Source organism: Lonchura striata, chromosome 1, assembly GCF_046129695.1.
Source record: "Lonchura striata isolate bLonStr1 chromosome 1, bLonStr1.mat, whole genome shotgun sequence".
Classification (NCBI taxonomy): domain Eukaryota; kingdom Metazoa; phylum Chordata; class Aves; order Passeriformes; family Estrildidae; genus Lonchura; species Lonchura striata.
The window spans coordinates 139,075,122-139,095,357 of NC_134603.1; the positions used below are offsets into that span (position 1 = coordinate 139,075,122).

The window sequence follows — 20,236 nt, forward strand, 5'->3', positions numbered from 1 at the left end:
TGCTGGGCACTTCTCTGGTGACTGCACAGATACTTCAAATCCATCTATGAGGGAATTTCAGAGACTCACAGAAATTCAGATCAAGAGGAGACCTCAAAGGTGATATTATCCATCTATCCTAGTGTAAGGCTGATTAAGGTACACTGACATATTTTGGCTTGGATAAATTTGGATAAATATTGATCCTGCAGGAGTTTCACAACTTTCTGAGGTAACCTGTTGCAGTGCTGGAATATCCTTACAGTTAGAAGGGGTTTCTCATTTTTAAATATCCCTTAAAACCAATTGTGTTGTCCTGCTTTCGGTGAGATTGAATATCCACTTATTATAGGAATTTAACTCACTGAATTTTCTCATTTTTCATGTCTCTCTTGTTTCTTTTTCATGACAAAGTAAAAAGGTTAGACAAGTTTTGTTTGTATCATTTCATCTCTGAATTTCTCTAATTTTTTTATGTCTTTTTGAAGTAGTATCTCCCAGCCTGGATGAGGTACTTCAGGTGAGATCATACCACTATCATATGAAGCTCAGTAATTATTTTCTCTTTCCTGCATATGTTTCCTGCATATGGCACTGTTCTTATGTAATGCCTTTTTGTGACAATATTCCAGCAGGACTCAAATTTATGTGTCCTTTAAGTTTGACAGCATATTATTGACAGTAATACATTAAGCATAGTTTTTCAACTAGTCAGGCACTATTTCATGTTATTTTCACGTAGATCATATTTCCCTGACCTGTTCATGAGTATGCAAGTAGGAATAAATAAAAAGACTTATAAAAGTCAAAACATGTCTCAAATCAGCTCATATCTCACATCTATGTCTTCTGCCTATATGTTAAGTCAATTACCCTATTGCAGCAGGGATTAGATTGACTTTTGGCAAATTGATTCTTGACAAATATGTATGGCTATTTCTCATCTCTTGTTGCTTGCCTACCAATGGTTTAATAATTTGATGTGGTGTTTGGACACTGAAATTTGGCTGAATGATCTCTATTATGATTTCCTTGTTCATAGTTTTTTTCAAAACTAGATAGTATCTTTGCCCTTCTCCACTCTCCAGCCATCTAGCCTAGAATTTTCCAATACAATTTTAAATAGTTCCAGTGTTGTATTTGTAAATTTATAGAGTGTATGAGGTAAGTGTCCTCAGGGACTGCTAACCTTTTCTCCTCAAAATTATCCCAGACATTTTAAGACTATTGTTTGTACCTCCTTGTTAATATTGCTGCCAGGCATCTGCTTGAAACCTTTCTATGAAAACTGAAGCAAAAAAGGCATCAGACACTTCAGTCTCTTCTGTACCACCTGAGTTTTCTTCCCACATTGAGTAATAGACCTACATTTTTCTCTCTAACTTGTAGTATGTGAAACATTTAGTTTTGTTTCTTTTTGAATACTTGTGTCTCACTTTGCCTGTTCATCTTTTGGGTTTGTCCCTTACTTTTTTTATTTTGTTGGAAATGTAAATGTTTCCATTTCTGTTTGATTCCTGGCTTTTTTCTTCTTTTTCTTTTTCTTTTTCTTTTTCTTTTTCTTTTTCTTTTTCTTTTTCTTTTTTTCTTTTCAACTCTTTATGGAATTTTTGGTGTAGCTGTTTTATTTGTCTATTTGTCTGGTTTTGGTGTATCTTTCTTCCATGTGAGGGTAATTGTGCCTGTAATGTCATTTAATTTAGACCCTGCTGTACACATTTTACCTGCCTTTCTTTATTAATTTTCCCCTTTGAAATTGTTCCTTGTGTTACTTGCTGATTATCTGCAATATGCTGTAGATATATAGTCTGAACTGCTCTTCCCCACTTCTATCTTCTCCCACTTCTTTCTTCTGTAAGAAAAGGATGTCATCTGCCTTGCCTGAAAAACTTGTTCTCTGGAATTCATCTGAATTCATCCCTTCAGACATCTACATGTAGATGTCCACAGCTGAGGCTCCCTATGTAGTTCACAGAAATATATATATATATATTGTATATATATAAAATTGATTCCTTGGGACATGAAGAATATCTGCATGTGTGCATAGTCACATACAGATATTTGAATATGTACTCTTACACAAACATGAGAATACATAATGCTTTTTTCCTGGTGTTTTTTTTAATTGCTGAACAGTCTTAGAACTGTGGTATGTAATGTTTTCCTGATTCAGTTTCCTTTATTTACTTACTGATGTTTTCCTAAGTTTTTCAGGTCAAAAGTTGTCACTTTATGGGTTTCAGCACTAGAAAAAGCTTAGGAAATTAATTCTTGTCCTCCCATGTCCCCATGTTACTATTTGTTTTTATGTCCATGTTGCAAAAATCCTGCCATTCTGGTGGTGTTGGTACAACTTGTGTTTCCATGCTTGTTCATGTTTAGCAAATATCTGCGAGCTGGGCTCCCCCAAACAGAGTAACAGTGCTAGACCAGAAGGATTCAGACATTGCATAATGCACAACTGAATCTGCAAATTGCCTTGCAGCTGAAAAGAGAGGGAGAGAGGTTGCCTGGACTGTATCATATGGTTGGCTCTGATAATTATTACTTTTACATGTTTTTTCTCCCAATTTCTCCATGGTGCTCTATAACATCCTTCTAGATAAAAGATTGTGGCATCCTGTCTGCATTTCTTTAGGTAGCATTTAACTACCTAAAGGAATTGTTTTTGCTTTTGAGCACTGCATGGTGTTTTCCTTCCCCAGAGAAGGAATTCTGTGTGGCACAGCCATTCCTTGCTGGCCCAGAGGACACAGGATCAGCACTTGGAAGTGAATCTGTCTTGGTCTTGGTAATGCTGAAAACCTTGAGCTGTATAATGACATTTAATTAGTATTTAATGATGAATGAGCCTTTGTATTTTATTTATCAGTGCTTTAGACATCCTAGAAGAAATTAATCTGTCAACAAAGTGTAAAAATAAATTTAGTGAAGCTGCTCTGGAAAAGCTACTTGATAACAATCTTTCCCAAAAGTACAGTCGGATGGGATATTTATCATCAAGTAATATCATTACTAATGGATTCTATGATTGTGGTCAGGTAAGATAGTCTAAACAAATTATTTAGAAAGAGTAATATTTTCCTCTTAATTTAGAAAGAGTATTGTAGCAACAGCCAAACTCTGGCTACAGAAAATACTTTGTTTTTTCTTGTCCTGAAATTTCACATCTGTTACACAGATCTCCTTTGATTATCTTTCTTAATGAATGAAATCATCTTCATGGTATTCCCTAGTTGTGATCTTCCCAATCCTATCTGAGCTGTTCAGACCTTTCCAGATCCTTTCTCAAACTTCAGTTCTTCTGGTCTCTTTCCCTGCACTATACTTAATGCTAACTTGACATTGTATGACCTATGGACGTTTTGTTTGTTAATTTTTACATAAGGAAGCAAAGAGTTCATATTTTCACCTCAGTCATGACCCTTTCTCTCACAAAAGAAGTGTTTGTGTATAAAGACTGACTCCAATATCACTTATTAGTGCTGTGCTCAATTTAAATCTGAGAAGGACTTTTGAAAATACCCAGATAAATTAGAAATATCAGTCTTACTGACAATCAGTGAAATACTGCTCCTAAAGCACTTGGTTGCTTTTGAAAATTCCATCCTATGTTGTAAAACCTTCAGAGGCAGGAACATTTCCTTATTCTGGAACTGTTTGGAATGCTTCAAACCAATAACTACAAGCTAAAATATTTATAAACAATCTTTTCTAAGAAAAATAGATGAAGAAAATGCAAATTTAGAAGAAAATAATTTCAGATATTTTGAATAGCTTTATAAGTTCTTACACAATCTTTGGTTTAGGATTAGGAATTTTAAATTACTCTTTAAGTATCTTTTAAATGTATTTTTTACTCTGCATCTTTAACTGAACAGAAAACCTTATATTTTATGCTAATTTTCTTATAGATAAAACATGGAGGGAAATTTTTGTCTTTGGAAGAACTAAGCAAGCAAGAGCTTACTGACCGTCGGGAAATAATCTTCATTAATGCTAAACCCCAGGAAAAGTGAGTGATGTTAGATCTACTAGCATTTGTTGTAATAGCTCGTCTTTTTAATAGTTTTCACTGTTCCAGTACAAAATCTATCTATCTATCCATCTATCTATCTATCCACACACACACATATAAAAATAGAGACATTTATTTTATTCTCAGCACAGGGCTTTTATGTCCTAGGAGGCAAAACATTCATATTTTATAAAAATAAGAATTTGGAAAATAGCTTATTCAGTTGAGTTGCTTTATTTATCTTAGCCTTGAAGACTCATTCATTTAACACTCTTTGATTCCTGATGATGGGACACCCAGTGTTTTATTAGTTATAACAAAGCTTGTCATCTGCTGTAATAATTATGTCATCTGAGCTGAATGTCAACATTCGACAATGAAAGCTATGATTTGATGGTCCTCTTGTACAGACAAATGCATGGAATTTTAAGCACATCATTCCAAGGGGTGGGACAAAGCCAAGCATTAAGCTCTCAGGCTTTCTTCTGTGTTTAAGTTGAAGCCAGCCTAACAAATCTTCTTAGATTTGAATGCAGGAAATTGGTATTGGGCTTGTTTAACTGGGAGCCATTTCCTGTAAACAGTCTCACAGATCAAAGATCGCTCTACCAATATTTTGCAAGTCCAAAAACTTCTTCTCTGTCAACACATCACATATTTGGGTTACAGTATGATTAGCTTCCCTTTTAAGCTTGTATATGGCAACATAAAGATGTCTGGTAATATCTGACAAATTGGACTTCCATGCTCTTTGTTGATCCCTAGAGCTGTCTCTAACTATCAGGTCTTCATTCTTTGACTTTAATAACAGTGTCTTGCTTTTGCACGTTGGCAGCAGCCTTACTGCCCAGTTACTTTTGTGTTCATCATTGGGCATTCTCAGAAATAAAAGTTCTAGCACAGGAGCTGGCAGGGCTCACTGGCAGAGCTTTAAACCAGCCTGGAAGGGGAAAGGGACAAAGCCAGGCTGGCCAGTGATGAGTGATGGGATGGCGTGTCAGTACTTGAGGAAAGGAGCACTAACAGGATTCCTCAAACTGCCTCAGGAGGTGCTGGCTGCAATGCACCAAACCTGAAATGTGTCCACACTGATGCACCCAGCATGAGGGACAAACAAGGGGAATCCAGGCTTTGGCCCAGTCCCAGAGGTTTGACATCACCGGCAGAAGTGAAAGCCGGTGGGATGGGTCCTGTGCCTGGAGTGCCCTGTTGGATGGTTACAGGCTCTTCAGGAGGGACAGGCAGGGCAGGAGAGGTGGAGGGGTGGCACTGTGTGCAATAGAAGGGGTAGAATGTATGGAGCTCACAGCTGGCAATGGCACAGGTGAGAGCCCATAAGAATCAAGGGACAAACAAATAATGCAGATGCCATCGTGGGAGTCCACTACAGACCTTTGGGACGGGACAATGATGAATTGTTCTTTGAGGAACAAAGAGACTCTTCCAAGTCAACTGCCTTTGTCCTTATGGGAGACTTCAACTTGCCAGAAACTTACTGGGAACATCACACAGCTGCTACAACCTGGGCCAGAAGATCCCTAAAAACCTGAATGACAACTTTACAGAACAGGCTTGGAAAGATGTTGATCTTGATCTACTCCTTGATCTACTCCTTGTCAACAGGGTGGATCTTGTGAGCAAGTGGAGATTGGAAGCCATTTTGGCCACAATGACCACAAAGAGATCAAGTTTAAAATCTCTATTAACAAAAGGAAAAATGCAAAAACCTTGACTCTGGGCCTGAGGGGAGCAGACCTCGGGCTGCTCAGGGAATTAGTGAGTAAGATCCTCTGAGAACATATTTTTGGAGATGCTGGCATCTGTTAGTTGATCACTTTTTAAACATCACCCCCTGAGTGCACAAGAGCAGGCAATTCCCAAATGTCAGAAGTCAAGCAAGTGAGGCAGAAGGCCATCTTGGTTGAGCAGGAATCTTCTCTTAAAAATAAGGCAAAAAACGAAGGTGTATGCCCAGTGGAAGCAAGGTCAGGTGACATGGGAAAAACACAGAGTCTCTGCTGGCCACTGTAGGGAGAAAATTCACATGGCCAAAGCTCAGCTGCCGTTAAAGCCAGCCAGAACTGTGGGGAACAAGAAAAAGAGTTTTTTCAGGTATATTAATGGCAACAGGCAATGTAAAAACATCATTGTCCAATTACAGGATGAGGATGGTCTCCTCACAAACACAGACAGAGACAAGGCAGAGGTGTTCAACACATTCTTTGCCTCTGTCTTCAACAAGGATGATGGACCAAGGGTGCCCTGAGCTGGAGGACCATGACTGCAAGAGTGATCCACTCCCAGTCAACCCTGAAACTGTGCAGGATCTGCTGCTCCAGCTTGATTCCTACAAATCTGCAAGGCCTAGTGGGATTCATTCAAAGAGCTGGATGATGTTATTGCACAACCTCTCTCAATGATTTCTGAGCAGTCTTGGGAATACAGAGAAGTCCCAGCTGACTGGAAGCTGGTGAATGTCCTGATTTTCATGCAGTGTGTGAAGAAGGATCCCAGAAACTACAGACCTTTTAATTTCACTTTACCAGTGCCTGGTAAAGTTATGGAGAAGATTATTCTGGGAGGTACTGAAAAATACCTTAAAGACAACAAAGTCACTGGTCACACCCAGCACAGTTTCTTGAGATGAAAGACCTGCTCATCAAACCTGATTTCTTTTTGTGACAAGGTAACCCATGGGGTTGATCAAGGTGAGCCAGTTGATACAATGAGATTTCTAGATTTCAGGAAAGCTTTTAATGCTGTTTCTCACAGAGTCCTTCTGCACAAGATGTCCAGCTGGATAAACTCATTATGTGATGGGTGAGCAGCTGGCTCATGGGTTGGGCACAAAGGGTTACAGTGAATGGAGTGACTTCAGATTTGTGACCTGTCACTGGGGAGTTCCACAGGGCTCCATACTCAGCCCTGTGCTCTTCAACAGCTTCATCAATGACTTGGACCCAGGACTGGAAGGGACACTAAGCACGTTCACAAATGATACAAAACTGGCAGGAGCTGTTCACTCCCTCAAAGACAGAAAGGCCCTGCAGAGTCACCTCAGCAAATCAGAGGGCTGGACAATCACCAGCCATTGAAGCTCAACATGGGGAAGTGCTGGATTCTGCACCGGGCAACCCTGGGTGTACAGACAGACTGGAGAGCAGTGCCATGGAAAGGGACCTGGGGATCCTGGTCCATGAGCCAGCAGTGCCCTGGCAGCCAGAAGGGCCAACCCTGTCCTGGGGGACATCAGGCACAGCATGGCCAGCTGGGCAAGGGAGGGATTGTCCTGCTCTGTTCTGCACTGGGGCAGCCTCACCTCCAGTGCTGGGGGCAGTTTTGAGTGCCACAGTGTAAGAAAAATATTCAACTATTAGATACCATTTAAGGGGGACCATGAGGATGGTTAAGGGCATTGAGGGGAAGCTGTGTGAGGAATGGCTGAGGTCACTTGGTTTGTTCAGCCTGGAGGAGACTGAGGGGAGACTTCATGGCAACCTACAACTTCCTCATGAGGTGAAGAGGAGGGTCAGGCAGACCCTCTGTGGTGACCAGTGATAGAACCCAAGTGAATGGCCTGAGGTTGTGTCAGGGGAGGTTTAGGTTGGATATTAGGAAAAGAGGGTATTTGAGCACTGGAACAACTGTCCAGGGAAGTGATCACAGCACCAAGCCAGACAGAGTTCAAGAAGGATTTGGACAATGCTCTCAGGCACATGGCATGACTCTTGGGGATGGTTCTGTGCAGAGCCAGGAGTGGGATATGATGATCTTGATGGGTCCCTTTCAACTCAGCATATTCTGTCATTCTGTGATTCCATACTTTATTTTTGATCCTTGAATTAATGTCTGGTTTATTAGGACTTATGTTATTTCTTTCACTTATATACTACCTATGAATAGTTTATTGTCCTTTAAAATCCAAACTCCATTTTCATAACTTCACATGCAAATATTAACTCTGCAAACAAATGCAAAAATATCTTATTCTGTTTCAGTATTGTAGTACAAAAAGTACAAGATGTATCACCGTCTGTTTCAGAAAGAAGCAGCAGAGAAAAATCAAGGTATGGTTCTCAGATTTAGTAGTTGTAAATGTTGTGTTTTTGCTGTAACACTAGAAATAGAAGTTGAGAAAATAGTGACAGATAGTTTCTGAATGGAGTACAAATACTGAAACACAATGTTAAATATATTTTTGGAGTCTTTCTGTCACCTGCTATTTGCAGTAATTTTCCTTTGTCTATCTTAGTGATTATTTGTCCTCTCTTCCCATGCTGTATTTGAACAGCTCAGACTTACTTGCTCTTATTTTTTTTTTCCTTCATTATCCCTTGGAAGCAGTGAAATACTGCGATTTTACAACTTAACAACCAAGACCCAGGGAAATTACAGTAGAAGTTCCTTCTCAGTTTAGAACCTAAACCCATAAAATGTTCCTACACTGCCTACATGCTTCCTTATTTCTAGATTAAATCTCTTCCAGTGCAGTTGACAGATGACTAAAAGCTGAGAAGGGTATGCTCAGAGATGTTCTGATTTTTAGACAACTAGCCTAGAAATATTTCACTCTTGCAGCACTTGTCCTGATCCATATAATACACTAGCACAGTGCTGCAGTCTGTCTCTTCATACCAAGTAGATCAGAACGTCTACTCTTGTAGTGGAAAATTAACTTATTTCTTTTACAGAAAGAGGATTTGAGTCTGTCCCTCACACCTGCAGACAGCTGACCACAAGATATTTGGGGTTTAGCAGTCTCTCTGTGGTTTGTTGTGGCTGATCACTAACGATGAGGTGTAACGAACAGGGCGTTTTACTTGAGCTGTTCAGGTACTTAACTCTCCTTACTCTCGCCAAGACCAGGTTTTTATTCCTTGTCTAATATAAAATGTTTAACCTGGAGTTTGTTCCTGTGGAATGAAACTGAGCCCAGCTGCCCTTCCTGTAAAACAGCAGCACAGTTATGACCACAACGGTGCCTTCTGCGGAAGGCAGGTGTGCATGCCTGATTCCAGGGGAATCCAAAAGCAGTCCAAACAGAGCCTCCTTGCCCCTGATGGAATGGTCTCTAGTTCTTGATAGGAATGTGATGCAACCTAAAACTGTCCTTAGCTTTTCTGTTAGCTCACTTAGCGAGCTGACCATTTATCATGCTGGCTTCTGTGGGTCCGAGTCCTGACTTCCTAATTTTCTTTTCTTTATGGTACAGGGAGTCTTGGCAATGGCTAAGGGCTGTGAGTTCTAGACAGTGATGAAAATTATGAAATGCTACGTGCTGCAGGGTTGGAGAAAAAGGAGAAATGATGTGTCTGTTGTAGGAGCTGATGTACTGTGTTTCCAATTTTTATTTTGGAGCTCGTTCATGAACTGATACCCTACTGTCTGTACAGGTGTTTTATTGACAGAGATAACGGCTGATTTTTGACACTGCTTTTATATTTCTGCGTATGTTTGCATCTGCACTTAACAAATGAAATGTGCAGTAAGAAAATCAAGACAAAACTGAAACCTGTTTGTGATTTCAATAGTTCAGTAATATCTCCAATAGAGGAAAATCAGAAGTTGCCTGGACTATGGTGTTCACTCAGCAAAAGCAGCACTAGAGAAAAAGGCTTAAAGTATTATACTTTGATTTTTATTTGAATATGTTTGAATTATATACATTTGTTTAGAACACACATGCAAATTATTGACAGATAATAGCTATTGACTCTGAATGTTTGAGGTTTTGACTTAAATCAGGACCCAAATTATCAGACTAGTCTATCCAAAAGTTATTAACTTACAAGGCAGACATTCCCATTTGACTAGTTATTTGGGCTGCAAGCACTTCTGAAATTCAGTTTAAATCATTTTATAGTAGATACCTGGAATGGATTGTATGAATTGCATTGTGGAAGGTTCCTGTTTCAGGATGCACCAGACTAGATACAACACCTTGAGTGCCTTAGGAGGCTTCTCCCAGCTTCTGCCCCCTTCCAGGTCCTCCTGCTGCCCCCACATGCCCTGCTCATGACCATCTGTGCCTATGCAGTTTACTCAAAGGGAGCAGAGGCAAGGGGAGATGCTGAGCCCCAGTTATTTTTGCTCTGCTCCAGTGGGGAGTTCCTTCACCTTGGAAGATGCTCTACAGTCATAGGCCATTTTGTATAGTCTCAGGAGCTGGGAGACCTGCTCTGACAAGATAATATATTTGTTTATTACAGTGTGTGATGAGGATACACTTGGATAGTTACTTTCTAATGTAATTTATATCACTTACAGTGTAAATGACTGCTCTGTTGGCAACCATAACTCCTTTGAAAAGAAAAAAATTTTCTTTAGGAAAAACAAATACCTGATTCAATTTCCCATAGTAAACCTTGGAGGGGTACAAGGACTCCTTTCTTCAAGTATGAAGTAATTGCTTTTGAATGTCATGATCAAGTTCTATGATTTATAACCCCATTGTCATTCATTTTGAATCCATAATTCATACATCATTATTATTATTAATTTCTGAGATATATGGGAGTTACTTGAAGGTCAGTAGCTGACTCCAGGTCTCAAACATGCTTAGACTTTTTCCTATGTATTTTTTCCCTTGATGTTTCTGTTCATCATTATTTTGCAAAGTACTACTGAACACTGTTTAAAATCATTGTTTTGAAAAAGTGATACTGCTTTATATAAACCATAGTTGAAAGCCAAGAGAAAGGGCAGTTGTAATTGTCTGCTGGAAATGTTTGAATTAGATGTGAGGAAGTGGCTGGTTGATAGCTTGACATATATTTTCATTGACAGCAACATTTTTAATAAGGCAGTTTAATATCTGATATACACACTGATTGGACTAAAAGATTGTATTTAATGTAGACTAATAAATGTGTATTTATTGCATCCTATGTTTCAGTACTGCATTTAAAGAAATACTTCCCAATGCTCCTTTGTTCCTTTTCAGAAGAGAACCAGGGCATTTAAGCTATGCAAAATGGGAAAGAAAATAGGTGTCCTGGCTGCTTTTTGATGGTAGACTATTGTATTGGCTGCCTTCTTCCTCCAGCTTCCTCCAGCCATCCTCTGGTGACCTGTTGGACTCTTGTACTAAAGTTGCAAGGAATCAGAAACAGCTTGGAGACTATTAAAGTGCCACGAGCTCTCCTTTGCAATATTCCTCTGCTTTCACAGCAAGTAGTCTCACAACTAGGAAGACAGCTCTGAGAAATGAGAGTGATTTTTTTCTGATGTCACGAATTCCCACTGGCAAGAAAATGGGGATTTAAAAAAAGAGGGCAGGAAAAAAGACAGTACAAGTCTCCTGTAGAGGTTACTGGTTATTTTATAGCGCTGAGTTGTAAGACAGCAGCTCCACAGTTCCTTATGAGATAAAGATTAGACAGATATGATGAACTGAAGAGCTGAGGAGTAAGACAGAGACAAGTGTGGAAGGCAACCTTAAATCATCTATTCCGCCAAGGAAAACAACCTGAGAGAAATAAGCAGCAGCAAAAAAACAAAACAAATCACTGTTCAAACCCATCTCAGGTGTTTTGTTCCTGCAAATTGGAAGGGAGGAGAGTAAGTGTGATTCTAGAGTAATTTCAATAGTTACGAATAGGAAACAAATTCTCCTATAGCACTGTAATTTAATGGTGCACTTCTCATAGAGAAAATGAAGTACTGGGAGGATAGAAGGGGAGAAGGGGGGAAAGGGCAAATGGTGGAGAAACAAGAATTACAGCATTTGTAAATGTTGTTCTTTTAAAAACTTCCTGAACTGGACACCAGAGAGTTGGGAATAATTCAGGATTTTTTAAACATGGTATTTTTAACCATAATGTATAAGTGGATAAATGGATACGTATATAGCTATTTAATATAGCATTATAAGGTTCTCTGGCTATAGTTAGATAGAGTCAAATTAGATAAAAGAAAACTGTTTGTCTGCTTTTCTCCAAGTGTAAGTGTAATTAATAACCAGAACAGTTTATTTAAGAGAGTGGTGATTTTTCAATAATTTAAAGATTAAATCTTAATTGGTTATCCTTCTAAAATAATGTGCTTTGTGACACCTATTTAAAGGACTTTTTGTGACTATGGTAAATCTCAATGGGTTAAAGGAAAGTTTGCAAAGTATTCTGAAGACAAATTGCTTGAATTCAACTACTGATAATGATGTATGCCCTTTTGCTTTGTTCAATGCCTTCCATCTTAAGAGTGCTATTCATAGTATAACTTTTAAGAATAATTTGAAGAGCATGCAATAATGACAGTGTGTCTTAGAGCCATGTACTCTAGTGATCCTTTATTTCTTTTTTTTTCTTTTTCCTTCCAAGATCACCAGAAGCATTACAGATTTTAAAAATTAAGCCAGACTGTTAAATTAAAGAAAGAGGTTTTGTTATATTTCACAGTAAAAATTTTCAGGATCTACACTGAGAAAAGGCACAATGCTTACAAAACACTAGCTTCATGTGTTCCCACAAATGAAAGATCCTAAACTGTTTGACTGTATAGCTCTTAATAATACCTCTGGTAAAATAATGATTTTATAGATGCTGCATAACTTGTCAAATGCACAGTGTTTAATTTAAGCAGAACAGTAATTTCATTTATACTTCTGCTGGGTGCTTAAGATGCTTGTTTAGGATTGTAGTCATTTTTCAGATCCCAAGCATTAGTAAAATATGAAGCATGTGCAATGAAAAAGAGTCAGCTAAAACACAGACTTATTGTAAAATCTTTCTCTGACAAGCCATGCTGTAATTTGCATAATGCTTGAAGTACCTGAACTTGCAAGTACAGAGGCTGCCTTTTGGAATGTCCTGTCAAGATTTCAGCTGTGCTGAAAAGATCAGATTTTTATCAAGTAAAAACTCATTGGAATTCATGTTTTTTATTTCATATCCATACAAAACTAAACCATAACTAAAAATATGCTCTGTATGTATAGGTAAGTAAGTGTCTACTCCTCCTCTATATAATCCATACATGGGAAAGGCATATCAGAGCCATTAAGTAAAAATAAAATGAGAACTGACAACAATATTAATATGGAGCTAGTGGCATTTGTTCCTAACCACCTCCTGTGGACATGTCCCACAAGTGTTCTCTACAGCTTTGTAGATTTTGGATATTTGTTATCAAGAGAAAAGATGCCTCCTACATTCCACCTCTCCCTAGTCAACTTATCTAAATGTCCTTTTGGAAACGAATGTATTTGAATTTGAACCTTAGAGAATACAGTATTCTAGATAAGTGTGTATTTTTTTTTTCTATGTAAGAAAAGGGAAGGGGAAAAAAGAGGAGGAAAAACCAAAAGAAGTTATTCAAGTAACACCTACAGTCCAGGAGGAAATAAGTTCCCATTGGCTACCACCACCTGACTTCATTTTAATGGATTACATTAATGATGCTTCTAAAACAATTCTACCACTAGCTACTACCCGGGAACAGGTTGTGGCTCTTGCACAGTGAGTACCAAATTGTATTTCCATAAGCTGAATTGGTAAAATAACTGTTTTCTTATCCAAAGTCAACTTTTTAAAAATAGTTATTTTCCCATACTTAAGTGGAATCCAAATCAGCTTTGGCCCATAATGCTGACATATTTATATTTTAATCTTCTTGTTTCTCATTTTCTTGTAATTAATTTAATACATTTTAAAATAAAGTATCACTTGTAACAAAAGAGTATCAATTTATCATTTAAAAAAAATATTCTCATAGACAATTTCAGGTTATTTTTCACATTTATACATCTGTACTGATTCTTTCCAGTGAACACATCAGCTTCATATAGCATCTACATAATCAAAGAGCCCCAGAGTCCCAGGTTTTGCAAAGCTTAAAAACATGGTTAGAAGCCAAACCTAATAGTCAAGATGGTTGCAAGTTACATGTATCATGTCTGTTCTTTCTCCTACCATCTTTCCTGCCTGCTTGGTTTTGGACCCCCTTGGGACAGCAACTCTGTTGTATTTTGTTTTCTATAGAGCTAAAAGCATAGGACAAGTTTTCTAACATAGCTTTTAAGTGCTCTTGTAATTAATATCCTGATAATTAATAGCATCAGAATATTGCCATAGTGCATGCACAGACTGTTGATATCAATGTGTGATTCATTGGTTACACTGACTGCTGGGCACCAGTCACTGTCACCTCCAAGCAGTGTGTCCGTTTCCATCTTCTCCATAGTTTAACCTTTATATCTTAGCAGTTTCCAGGCTGCCTCCTGAATCTGGAGAGTTCGACATCAGATCCCACTTACTTTCACAAAATTTGTTACTTTTACTATCTCTCATTTTTAATGAAGTCGTCTAATGTGATATGAGGAATGAATTTTCCATTGATTGCAGAATTTGACAGGACAGATACTAATCCTTAACTATCCAGCTGTATATAAATCATGCTGCCTTCCTCAAGGTGGAATGCATAAAACTCTCCTACAAATCCACTCTTCTAACACACTAGTGAAATACTTGCAGACACACAACCCAGTGAAACAATCATGGGAAATTTAAGTAGAATGTTTTAAAATATGGGCATTTTTTCTGTCTGTGGTCCATTTCAGGTGCCTGCATAGCATGTGTTAAATAGGGAGCTGGGGAGAAGGCAGCCTGGCAGCCTGGCTGGAGTTCCTCTTGTGCTCTCTGGGGAGGAGGTCAGGCTAGCTGAGGGGACATCAGTAATGCTGGATGTCTCCTTTGGAACAAACACAGCACACTTTGTGTAGTGGTGATCACATTGGCTGGGGCAGCATTGCTCTCCTTAATGAGGGCTGGCCACAGGCACACACAGCACAAGGGACTGCCTCGAGCCCCACACTTTCTCAGCTTCACCCAGTAATTCCCAATTTCAAGATACCCTGTCTGACACCCGTGGTGATAGCTTCCTGTGCCCATGCTATTGAAACCAATGCTTCCTCAATTCTAAATTTTGAGAAGTGAGGCCTTGGAGGTTGCTATGTTTGTGCTGGGCAGAGGAACATGTTCACTGCTTCTACAGAGTAGGGGATGCAGGTTTTAGCTCAATGTCTGAAGCAATGGCTTGTGATTTTCATGTCAGCTCTGCAACATCTTATCCATAGTGAGAGACCTCAATAACCCTTGTGCCCGTGGCTGAGACACTGAGGGGGAACAAAGGTCTTTACATACATTGATGTGCACAGGGGAGATGAAGGTGTGTGTGTGTGTGTATTACAAACCAGGGCTTGGTCCTGTGTGTGCACAGTCCCCCAAAAGACATGTTTTTGGCAGAGCTTGCACTAACATGAGTTCTGATCTGTTTCTGAGCCATTTGTTTAAATGGATAAATACCACTCATCCCCAAAATATTGGCTTCAATGTAAGAAAGCACACATAGAAGATAAGTACTTCCAATTAATACAGCTGCTTTTCTATGTTGGGATCATTACTTATGGCTTTATTTTTGTCGTACTTATTCTCATGCATTTATTACTATTTCAAACAAATTATAGGTCTGCAGACTGTAATATGTAACTCACCTAATCTGTTATCTGTAAACATGACCATCAGTTTCTGAAATTACTTCCTCAGTAATTACACTGTTATTGATGACTTTTTCTGACGACTTTGTGCTTATACTACACCTCTCCAGAATCTCTTCTTTTGCACCTTGGTTTAGGTCTGTGACAAATATGAATGACCTGAGTTAAGGTATTTGTATTTATCAGTAAGCCTATTTAAAATACCAGTTATTAAATAAAAATAATTAATTAAGCAAAAGTAGAAAAAGTATTACAGTCTTAAAGGTCATTCACTTCTTGCTTGTATACATTTTATTGTGCACATTTTTGCAATAAATACAAGAGGAATTATAGATTTAATTGATCCCATTATGCATTTGGAACAGGTTTGTTGCAGACAAGATGGGTGGCACGGTTGTAAGAGAGCAACTACATAACTTTTGCTGGGAACTTGACATGAGTGAAATAGAATTTGAACTGAAAAGCAACATTGTGCCTATCACAAAAATCAAAAGAGGGACATTCTATCACAGAGCTTTACTTTTCAAGGTACATTATAATTTATTTTGCAACGTAACATATTATTGTTAAATGGATAATCTAAACTAAAGTATATTTGCATAAGTATAATACTTTATATTCATGCAAAATCTTTTGTATACAGTTTCATAATTTTTCAACAGCAAAGTTGATTTCCCAGTGAATGAAAGCCAGCTTTGCTTCTTTCTGTAAACATTCTTGTTGTCATTAAATTGTCTTAAGTGATATCAGCAGAATACTTGATAAATGGCAAAAAGCCAAAGAATTTGATTTCGAGTCAAAACATTTCACATTTTTTGTAAACTGTAAAATATTAAATTATGCAGCTTCCTTCTTTTTCCATGCTGCAAATGTAGACTTGTTGAGACAATTTTTATTTGGTATCTATCCAGTATTCCGGGATAGTATATAACAGCTTCTATGTTCTAGTTTCTTAGAAGAAACTGTGAAGTTTTATTTCTTCTTGCTTCATATGAGGATGTATTGGTGCAGCCTGATTATCTGTCCCATCCTTTTTCCTTGGCTGGATTTTAATCTTTCTTGAATGGAAAGAAACAAAGAAACAAGGGCCTAGCACATTAAGCAGGAAGGACCTAGGAGAGAGTACACAGAAGAAAGAGTATGACCCTAAATTTATGGTATCCATAGGGAGAGAAAGTTTCCACTTATTTTATGACATTCTAAGGGTGTGAATTAATTATGCTCCACTGTCCTAAGAAACTTTTGTAGGGACAGGTCATCTCTCTTAAAGCCACAGCACTCTAATCACTGGGTATCTGTCCATTAGTAACAAGTTAAAAATCTTCCAGGATTTTATTCCGTCACAGCAGATGTGTGTTGAAAAAGCAGCTTGGTAGCTGGAAACCATTATGGAAAACATTATGGAAACTGTGACAGTGCAGTCCAGAGGAAAGGCAGGTGTTTCATCTAGCAGACACTTGCCTCACATTTCATTGCTTCCCACATTTCCAGGGTTGAAAAGCAAGGAGTGTGCTTCAGAGTGAAGCAACAGTCCTAAAGTTACACTGATAAAAATGCTACATTTTTACACTTAATATTTCATACTAGCTATATGTGTGCAGTGTGCCTATACCTCATTGCTTGAATATACTTCAAAATGTTGCTCAGAAGCAGTCTTCCAAGTAGACAAAAAACATTGCTAGGTACTGTGGGTGTTGCACTTTATTTGAGATCTGAAGGACTGGCTGATAAATGTATTACTGTTTGAAAAGAGTTAAAATGAATGTTTTTCAAGTTGTGCATAAGATATGCAAGAAATAACATTTAAAAGCCTACACTTTCTATGCAAAACCAACAATAAAGGTTCGAAGTTTGGAACACTTGAGAAATTTATGAAGTCTGAAAGGCTCTAGGCCTTTCAGGTGTTGGTTTTGGGTTTTAAGCATCACTGGGCCTTGCTGTATATCACAGAAGCTGCATGAATGAACTTTTTGTTTCTTTTTTAGGTGATAGCAGACAGAGTCGGCATTGGCTGTAGTTTAGTTCGTGGCAAGTATAACAGAGCTTGGAATGAAGTTCAGTTGGTTGAACACTCTCCCAAAGGGCTTCTGCTTCCTCCTCAAGAGTATATTGTAGATCTAATGTTTGAACCAGGCCATTTGCTAAAACAAGGAAGTGCACATGCTGATCAATACAAATGTATTTAATCATCTTGATGAATTTCACCAAAATAAATATTTTAAATATGTTTGCAGTGCTGTATTTATGGAACATGAGGGGGTTCATATACAGCTATCAAAAAGAAGCATATCTGGTATGTTGTTTTAAAGGTTTAATTAAATGTGGCTTTCATATCTAGCTTCAGTGCTTAGAAATTTTGTTAATTTTTTTGTAAAATGTTAAGAATACATTGCAAAACTACAGAATTAAATTTAGTAATCAATAATATTTTGTGTTCACTAACATTACAATGCTTATTAAATAAGTTAAATACCAATACAGCATATTCTCTTTTTTTTATTTTTAATTTTCCTTCAAACTTATAGGAATTTCATGTCCATAAAGCAAAAAAATGTGGCATCTGATGAAATGATAGGACACCTAAAAACAGCTGGATAATTTTTGTGTGAAATAACCCAAGAACTGAGAAATAGAACTACAATAACAGTGTACTTTCATCCTCTGTAGAAAAAATCCCATTTATATTTCTTAGAGCTTGGCAGAGTTAATATTTACATATAATAGGATACTCTGGATGAAAGTATATACTGTTTGTCTTGGCACAGGAAAGACAGATGATTGGTAAGTTAGATCTGTTTAAGTTCTTTATTTTTGACTTGAAGATAAAATGGACTCCAAGAAGTCAGCAATTTCAGACAGAGAATTTGTATTTCTTGCAGTCTTGGGTAACATGGTGTTGCTGAAGACTGGCAGCATGTTTAAGAGAGGTAAAACACGGGCTAGAACACTCTGGCAAACACTTCCTGGTGAAACTGTCAGGAAGGTACTGGAGTATTTCAGAGACCACCACTATCAATTGAGTTTACTATGGAAAACTGAGAGAACGTACTGTACAGCAATTAGGCCACTGCAGGCCTAACAGAACTGGATTTTGGTAGACCAGAACACCTACAACAAGGCATTTACTTCCTGCCTACCAAAAATGTGATTAAAAATTTTGGGGTCTGTGTTCTTTTAGCTTTTTAATGTTTGCCTTGATGCTTTGGTTGAGGAGGAGGTTTGTATCTGTTGTATTCATTACTGCTCACAAGCATGATCCCACCACTCCCTCTCCTTCCTCCTCTGACATGCAGCATGATTTCCTGGTAGCCCTTAGGGGAACATTTTATCTAAATTTATGTTGTAAATTTGCTTATATGGCCTCATGTTCATTTTTTTTAACCTTATGTTTAGCAGTCCCCTAGACATCAGAATGCAGAAGGAATCTTGAAACAAAATGCAGGATGTGCTGGCAGAACTGAGAGAAAGGTGAGGATGTGTTTCTTATTGCTATGTAGCAGGTAGGAGACTGATGGAAAGTCATATGATCTCACTGACAGGTATGACTGGGTATAGAAACCCACAACCTTCAAAGTCCAGTAAATTGAAGCAAAATAAGAATTAATTTCCTGCTAGCTATCATTTTGTATAGTTTTCTTACATTGGAATTTCATTATTTTGTATTGGAACCATAATGTTAAAGTATGACTTACTGTGTTTGAGGAGGTCTTGAAAAGAAAGCAATTTCTGTTGTTTCTAAAAAAAAAATCTATATAAAAAAATAGTCAAAATGCAGTTTTTCAAAATAAAAATTGGGAAATTTCTAGACATACAAGCTCACCTTACATAAAATAATTATCTAAACAAATAAAACCAAATACTATACCTTGCATTGTATAATGTGGAATTTGATGATCTAGAAATGTAGGATCCAAAAATGTTTTATGTCTTTCAGTTTTGAACTTTGTACTGTCTGAGTTCTGTCACTTCAAAATTGTAATGCACTTGGATGTCAGAATTAAGATATAGGCAGAATATAAACACTTCAATTAGAATGGTTACTTTGAAAACTGCACTTTTTTTGTCAAGTACGTCAAGAAATTACACACTTTTTTATTTTATGTTAATCAGGGACCTGTAATTGTGTCCATGGCCTGGTGAAGAAACTCCCCACCCTTGATAAGAGCAGCTCAGCTCACACTCATTCCAGAACTGAATCAGAAAAACAAAATGTTTAAACATTTCTGCAGGGCTCAGCTGGGTGAGAATTCCCAGGACATGCCCAGCACACACCATTTGGCTTGGGCTGTGCCTGAGGGAATCGATCGCCTCCTTCATTTAAGGAGCAGATGGGGAAGAGCTCGTATTTCCTTTTACATAATAGTTCACTGGGCAGATCAGTCACACAGAAGGAGTCAGGCTTGATGCCTTCCTAAGCACGAACAAAACAGTCTGCAGCTACCTCATTGCAGGATCTGTTCTGGCCACTAAACACTCTGCATCCCTTTTTGAAGATTTGCTGTCATGCAGAAAAGAATGCAGGATTAATAGACTACAGAAACAGAAAAGTTGAGCAGCCTCTTCAACTTAATATTTGGGACTAGCAATTAGGCTTTTCCTTTGGGAAAAAATAGTCTGGGTCTCCAGTATCCACTTCCAGAAATGTTCTTATATTTTACTGCCTAGACATGTAAATACCTGCTGTCTTAAGAAAAGGTAATCAGAAGTCAGGTTCATTCCTCCAGAGCTGTAACCACCAGGCAGTG

The 20,236-nt window shown here is 38.0% G+C and overlaps 1 protein-coding gene across 1 annotated transcript in view; it reads left to right on the forward strand.

The window, feature by feature from the left end:
* The window catches only part of ARMC3 (armadillo repeat containing 3), a 56,486-nt gene extending 38,519 nt beyond the window's left edge, over window positions 1–17,967 (forward strand). Inside the window, exons 13-18 of the mRNA XM_021530390.3 lie at window positions 2,855–3,023; window positions 3,897–3,997; window positions 7,999–8,067; window positions 13,267–13,455; window positions 15,857–16,019; window positions 17,477–17,967. Of these exons, the coding sequence (XP_021386065.2) occupies window positions 2,855–3,023; window positions 3,897–3,997; window positions 7,999–8,067; window positions 13,267–13,455; window positions 15,857–16,019; window positions 17,477–17,677 (892 nt within the window). The 3' untranslated portion in view covers window positions 17,678–17,967. The remainder of the gene's footprint in view (window positions 1–2,854; window positions 3,024–3,896; window positions 3,998–7,998; window positions 8,068–13,266; window positions 13,456–15,856; window positions 16,020–17,476) is intronic.
* The last annotated feature ends 2,269 nt before the right edge of the window (window positions 17,968–20,236 follow it).